Source organism: Onychomys torridus, unplaced genomic scaffold, assembly GCF_903995425.1.
Source record: "Onychomys torridus unplaced genomic scaffold, mOncTor1.1, whole genome shotgun sequence".
Classification (NCBI taxonomy): Eukaryota; Metazoa; Chordata; class Mammalia; order Rodentia; family Cricetidae; genus Onychomys; species Onychomys torridus.
This window is the reverse complement of record NW_023412870.1, coordinates 627,119-634,354: the sequence shown is the minus strand read 5'-3', so window position 1 is coordinate 634,354 and position 7,236 is coordinate 627,119. Positions and strand designations below refer to the sequence as shown.

Here is a 7,236-nt window from a genome sequence, read left to right as displayed (position 1 = left end):
ATGTATAAATTTACACCATTACAAACAAAGCAACTCAGGGTTTCAGGAGGAATGCCCAGGAAATAGACAATGACAGGTGGGTAGAAGTTGGTAAGTATAACTAAAATAATCTGAGTAAGAAACACAGGATTAATAAAGAAATTAAAACTTGATTTTGTGAGAAGTAACATATTGTTATACAATATTGGGATATCATTCTGAAAAAAGAAAGGATGAAAATTATGCAGAACTTAAAATGGTAGCATGAGAAATTGGCATTTTTAGAAATGAACTTTGAATAAATGTCCTATTTTTATATTATCTTTATGGTTATATGAGGTCAAGTAATGAAGGGTTACAGCCAAAAGGTAAGTGGTCAACTATCAGGCTTTCTATCTAGTATATTCATAAAATATCCTTGATAAAAACTAAATGAAATGGGAAATTAAAGGTTTTTGTTTAATATACAATATACACTTGTGTGAAAATGGCATCATGTAGTGCAGTACTTTGTACAATGAATATATACAAAGAAACATTTTAAAAATCTAAACAAAGTAATAAATCAATTGGACTTATATCCTCTATTGTTTTGCAGTATGAAGTTACAATAACAAGGAAAATAGTTTATAAACCACAAGTGCAAAAGGGGTATTTAAAGTGAAAATTGAGTCTTAGTTACTACAACATAAAAATAAAACACACAAGTCTAAAACTATTTTACAAGGCTCTAAAATTATTCAGCACTAACAAGAGTACTCTATAATAGACTGCTAAAATACTCCAGACTACCTGCTTTTATATTATAAGAGTAATACTGGCAAAAAACTAACCCATGCATGATGTCTAACAAACAACTAAAACACCATGGTTGTATTGTTTGTTCTTATCATGGTGTTTACAAATATACATTTCAGGTAGAGAAGTGCATTATCATTTTCTTTTACTTTTTCTCCCCAAATGCATCTTTGTTACTTTTCCTACTGACAGAATGGGATACCTACCAAGAACCTGTTTATATATTTGACATCTCTCTATGTTTTGTGGATAATCTTATAAATTCTGTTGAGGAAGAAAAGGGAGAATTTCCTGAAAGAACAAGTGAGACAACTTGGAAAAACTGAGCAGTCACTGATGATTACTTAGTTCACACATGGTCTGTTTTTTAGCTCTGAACATTTTAAAAACATTTTTTTCTTTTCCTTTTGAGATGATATATAATTATGTCATTTCCCCCTTCCCTTCTCTTTCTCCAAAGCCTCTCATACACTACTCATTGCTCTCTTTAAAATTTATGGCCTTTTCCCAACAACTGCTGCATGCATTTAGGAATATCTGTGTCTATATATCTATATGTACATATATCCTGATCAGACTGTATAATGTTACGTGTATGTGTTTTTAGGACTGACCATTTGGGACTGGTTAACCAATTGGTGTGCTCTTCCCTGGGTAAGACAATTTCTCCCACTCTCATTCCCTAGTTTGTAGTTCTTTGTGTAGCTCTGTGCCTTTAACAGTTCTCAATGCTCTCTATATTCTATGATCTCTCTCTCTCTCTCTCTCTCTCTCTCTCTCTCTCTCTCTCCCTCTCCCTCTGTCTCTCTGACTCTCTCTCTCTCTCTCCTCCATCTCCTTCCTGCCTGTCTCTTATACAGAACATATCCCATCTTCCACCTTTAGGGTCCATGTCTCTGATGCAGATTTCTGATCCCTTTCAATTTCCTTTTTATCTAACATGCATTTCTGCACTTGTCACCCTCCAGAGTGATGACAATCAACAACAGCTCAGGTGGCAATTTCATCCTGGTGGGCTTCTCTGATCAGCCACAACTTGAAAAGATCCTCTTTGTGGTGGTGCTAATCTCCTACCTCCTGACGCTGGTAGGCAACACAGCAATCATCCTTGTCTCCTGTTTGGATTCCGCGCTCCAAACACCCATGTACTACTTCCTTACAAACCTCTCTTTTGTTGATATCTGCTTTTCCACCAGCATTGTTCCTCAACTGCTGTGGAACCTCCATGGTCCAGCCAAGACAATTACTGCCACAGGCTGTGCTATTCAGCTTTATGTGTCCCTGGCTCTGGGCTCCACTGAATGTGTCCTCCTTGCAGTTATGGCCTTTGATCGCTATGCTGCTGTTTGCCGGCCACTGCATTATGCCACAGTTATGCACCCGCGGCTCTGCCAGTTTCTTGCAGGAATCGCATGGCTGAGTGGAGTGGGCAACACACTGATTCAGGGCACCATCACCCTCCGCCTGCCTCGCTGTGGGAACCACAGGATTTATCACTTCATCTGTGAAGTTCCTGCCATGATCAAGTTAGCCTGTGTAGACATTCATGCCAACGAAGTGCAGCTTTTCATGGCTTCCTTGGTGCTGCTCCTCCTTCCCCTGACACTCATCTTGGTATCATATGGGTACATTGCCCAAGCACTGATGAGGTTAAGGTCAGCTCTAACCTGGGGTAAAGCTCTTGGAACCTGTGGATCCCACCTGCTAGTAGTAGTGCTATTTTATGGCACAAGCACCGCTGTCTACATCCAGCCCAATAGCTCCTATGCACATAGTCAAGGGAAGTTCATCACCCTTTTGTACACTGTGGTTATTCCTACTCTAAACCCCCTCATTTACACTTTAAGAAACAAAGATGTGAAGGGGGCTTTGAAAAGGCTGGTGAGAAAAGATAACACCAGAGAGAAAATTCTTGGGAAGTAGAGATATAAATCTGTTCCCACTAAGATGAAGATGCTGATCCAGATGCATTACCCAGGGTCACCCTGACACAGACGATCCAAAACCAAACTCAGGCCTCTCTGGAGAGCTACCAGCAATAAAAACACTTCCCTAGTTATTGAACTCAGAGATGTCCCATCTAGACAGATATCTGCTTTCTTCCTGATAATCAGATTATCTAATAAACTGAAAACAACATCTGCTTTGTCAAGATCCTCCAATCAATTTTATTTTTGTTATAGTCATTCTTTTATTAAGAATTCTGGTTCTATCTTATTAGAGTAAGTATGTCTATTGGTTGATCTCTTTTGTATAATGTGTGTTTACAGCTAGCTAGACATCTTTGGGGGAATTCTTTAGTTGTGTGTTCATGTGAACCCAATGATATATGGTTCCTGTATCCTTGGAATAAGGTCTCCTGATAATGCCCTAGTCTAAGCCAGACACCTGGGGTTTTTTCCCTCTCACTGCTCTGCTCTGCTCTGGTGGTCTGCTAGTGGAGTTTTGTTGTATTTTACATGCTATGTTTTTGCTAAATGGGATTTTCACTAAAAATTCAATTGTTCATATCAAATTATGTCCATTGGGTGGTTATTTCTAAGATTTGATTTCTATATTTGCATTATTTAGGTGATTTTTTAAAAATCATGTGATCTTAGATTTCTGGTCCCTTCTAGGCAAAACAAGACAGGTAATTTGAAGAACTATAAAATTATTATGAATTCACTTGTTCTCAATTTCAGTCTTCTTTAGTTAATTTGTAAATTTATTTAAATGTTTAAATGATGTGAAATGTATGTTCCTTTGGATTCCTATAGCTAGGCAAAGCAGAGACAAAAACCTTCTAAAACTATAAATTGGGCAAACTAAGGAGAAAATGTGTTTCTTAAAGCCATATAAATCTAAATTTAAAAGTTACCCCAATTATCTTTAATTTTGTCTAATTAATGTTTAAATATCAAATTAAATAATAACACTAAAAAGTATGCTTGATTATTAAAACTGAAAAAATTTTTCATAAAAACTGTTTTGTATAAAGTTAAATTGCTAACATGCTGGTATTTTCACTCACATCTGCAATAGAGTTTACCCACTATTCAGTGCTTCTATCTGAATCCAAGATGCCTGATGTTGATACACAGACATTATTAACTAAAATCAAAGGGAAGATATTGTACCAAGATCTCAATAGATAAACACTTTTTAAACAAAATCACAACACTTTCATTTCTGATTTAAAATTACTACAAAGATGTAGGATTGAGACAGTATGAAGTATTCAGTATTCAGAAAGCATGATCAGCAGCCCAAAATTGAGGGCTCAGCCATGAATACTTGACATTTGTAGAGGCTTCACTTGTGATTGTTTCTCGAGTTTTTGATAAACCCATTTAAAATATTATCATACGTTATTAATGCATATATGTGTCTATGTGCACATGCATACAGGTGCTTAAGGAAGCCAAAGAGGTATTGAATTCCCTAGAGCTGGAATTTTCCAGTTGGGCACTGAGAATAATGTGACTAAAACTCAGGTCCTCTGCAGGAACTGTGTGTACTCTGAGCATCTGAGGCACTTTCTACACCCCTTGATGGTCTCTGGTGTTGGCAGCTTCATTCTTAGACCTATATTTGATGCGTCCCCTTGATGGTCTTTGGTGTTGGCAGCTTCCTTCTTAGACCTATCTTTGATGTGTCCCCTTGATGGTCTTTGGTGTTGGCAGCTTCCTTCTTAGACCTGTCTTTGATGTGTCCCTAAGGTTTTGCTATGGTGTGCTTCCTCTTTGTTGTTGTTTGGGGTACAAACAACTTTTATTAAATTTGTTTTAGACCACTTTGCACATGTGTGAACACACACTGATTCCTCTCATTCCTTTTGTTAAAATTCTCATTGTAATTTTTCCATTGGCTAATGGGTGGTTGGAAGAATATGCTGTTTAACTTCCATGTTTATGACTATTACAAGGATTTTCCTATTATTGATTCCTAGTGTTGCTATATAGTGATCAGAGAAGATACTTAATAATTTTAACATTATTTTTATTAGTTAAGACATAGTTTCTAAATTGTTTTAAATTGTATTTATCCTAGAGAATGTTTGTGCTGGTTAGCCAATTTCAAACAAACTAGAGACTGTAGATGGAAGTTTTCCTGTGTCCCAGCTGGCCAGTGGTTGGGAAAAATCTCTCCCACCTGAGTCCCCCAAGTAAACACACAGAGGCTTATATTAATTATAACTGTCCAGATAGCTCAATTGATAGAGCATGGGACTCTTAATGCCAGGGTCATGGGTTTGAGCCCCACATTGGGTGCCAAAATCTTTTCCACTCTTTTTCCCCAAGTAAACACACAGAGGCTTATATTAATTATAATCTATCGACCATTAGCTCAGACTTATTACTGACTAGCTCTTACACTTAAGTTAACCCATAATTCTTGTCTATGTTTAATCACATGGCTTGGTACCTTTTCTCAGTTCTGCCTTCACATCTTGCTTCCTCTTTGTCTGGCTTGTGACTCCCAACTCAGCCTTCCTGTTCCCAGAATTCTCCTCTTCCACTTACCCTGCTTATACTTCCTGCCTGGCTATTGGCCAATCAGTGATTTTTATCATCCAGTCAGAGCAACACATATTAACAGCATACAGAATGATATTCCACAGCAAGAGACACCTGGGAAGAAGGAACCTCAGTAGAGAAATTGCCTCCATTATATTGGCTGATAGGCACATTTGTGGAGAATTTTCTTGAATTTAATTTATGGAAGAGGGCCAAGAGCATATAGATGGTGCCATTCCTAGTAAGATGAGCACCTGTGTTTTATAAGACAGATAGCTGAACACGAGCCTAGAAGGAGGCAAACAAGCAACATGCTTCCATGGTTTGTGTTTCAGTTCCTGTCTCTAGGTTCCTACTCTGAGCTCCTGCTATCGCTTCCTTTGATGATTGACTGTTAATTGGAAGTGTAAGATGAAATAAAACCCTTTACCTAAAAGCTGTTTTTCTTCAGTGTTCTGTCAGAGCAACAGAAAGCAAACCAGGGTGGCATTTATGGACAGTTGAGGTCCATGTGTGTTCTCAAGCTGAGGGAGGGAATGTTTGCTAGACACTAGAATCACTGTATTCAACATGATTTAAGTCCAGTATTTTCTTTTTCTTTTCTTTTGTAAATTTTATAATGTGGTGGATTATAAGTCCCCCCACCACTACTTTATCTCTGTGTTGCAGTCTGTCTTTCCATTTGAGTCTATTCATACTTATATATTGAGATGCTCTCAGGCAAGGTACGTTATGTTTCCAATTTTCTTATTGAATTGCTGTTAACATTAAGTAATGATTCTCTCTTTTTTACAGTTTCAAAAACTTAGTCTGTTTTATCTGATTTAAGTATAGCTATTGCTGCTATGTTCTGGTTTCCACTTTTAAGAAATATTTTCTTCCAATCCTTCATTTTTAATGTCTAAATGTCCCCACAAATCAAGTGAGTTCTTGCAGTTTACAGATGGATCCTGTTCTTTTTTAGTTATCTACCTAATCTGTATATTATACCAAATAATTTTATCTGGACACTTCACACTTCCTTGCATTCTAAGTAATTACTGACACTAAAGTCATTTTGGTAATTGTTCAAGTAACCTGCTATCTAATTATAACAGATGACTTTAAGCTAAGTTAATTTGATTACAATAAACAAAAAGTATATTTTAAATCATATAGCTGCCATATTTTAGATTTTCTTATTATAATTTATCTCTTTATATTACCTATATATTAAAATTATTCTATAACTTTTAATAATTTTATATTTAATGTTGATAAATTTGCATATCATCATTAAATATTTAGCATATTCTGAATTTGAATGTATATTAGCAATAAAAGTATTACAGTTTTAGTATTGCTCATTGGTGTCTTTTTCCTTCTGCTTCTAAGAACTCTCTGATTGGTTTGGTGGTGATGAACTACCCCAGCTTGTCTGTCTGAGGAAGTAGCTAGCTCTTCATGACTTCAGAAGGGCAGATTTGGTGGGTGGGATTTTCTTTCGTTTCTTTCTTTCTTTCTTTCTTTCTTTCTTTCTTTCTTTCTTTCTTTCTTCCTTCTTTCCTTCCTTCCTTCCTTCCTACCTTCCTTCCTTCTTTTCTTCCTATTTTGTCATTAGGAGTAATTTTATTGCTATGTTCCTTTAGCACTGTCAGATGTGGGTTCCATAATCCAATTTAACAAATTTAACAAGACAGATGTGTAGCATGATCTGCTTAAGGGGCCCTCTGGGAGTCGGATCAGAATCCATCCCTGGTGCATGAGCAGGTCTTTTGGAGGCCACTTCTATGATAGGACACTTCACACAGCCTTGAGGCAGGGGAAGGGGCTTGGACCTGCCTCTACTAAATGTACCTTCCCATGGGAGGCCTTACCTTCTTGTAGGAAGGAATGGGAGGTTGGGTGGGAGGGGGGACTGGAGGAGCAGGAGCAAGGAAGAAGGAATTTTTAGTATGTAAAACAAATTAAATTTTTTCTT

At 37.0% G+C, this 7,236-nt stretch overlaps 1 protein-coding gene across 1 annotated transcript; it reads left to right on the top strand.

Annotated features, from left to right (window-relative positions):
* The first annotated feature begins 1,749 nt into the window (after positions 1-1,749).
* LOC118576024 (olfactory receptor 2G3-like) lies at positions 1,750-2,700 on the top strand. The gene has a single exon (XM_036176427.1). The coding sequence runs from the start codon at positions 1,750-1,752 to the stop codon at positions 2,698-2,700; it is 951 nt and encodes a 316-aa protein (XP_036032320.1).
* Positions 2,701-7,236: the final 4,536 nt, after the last annotated feature.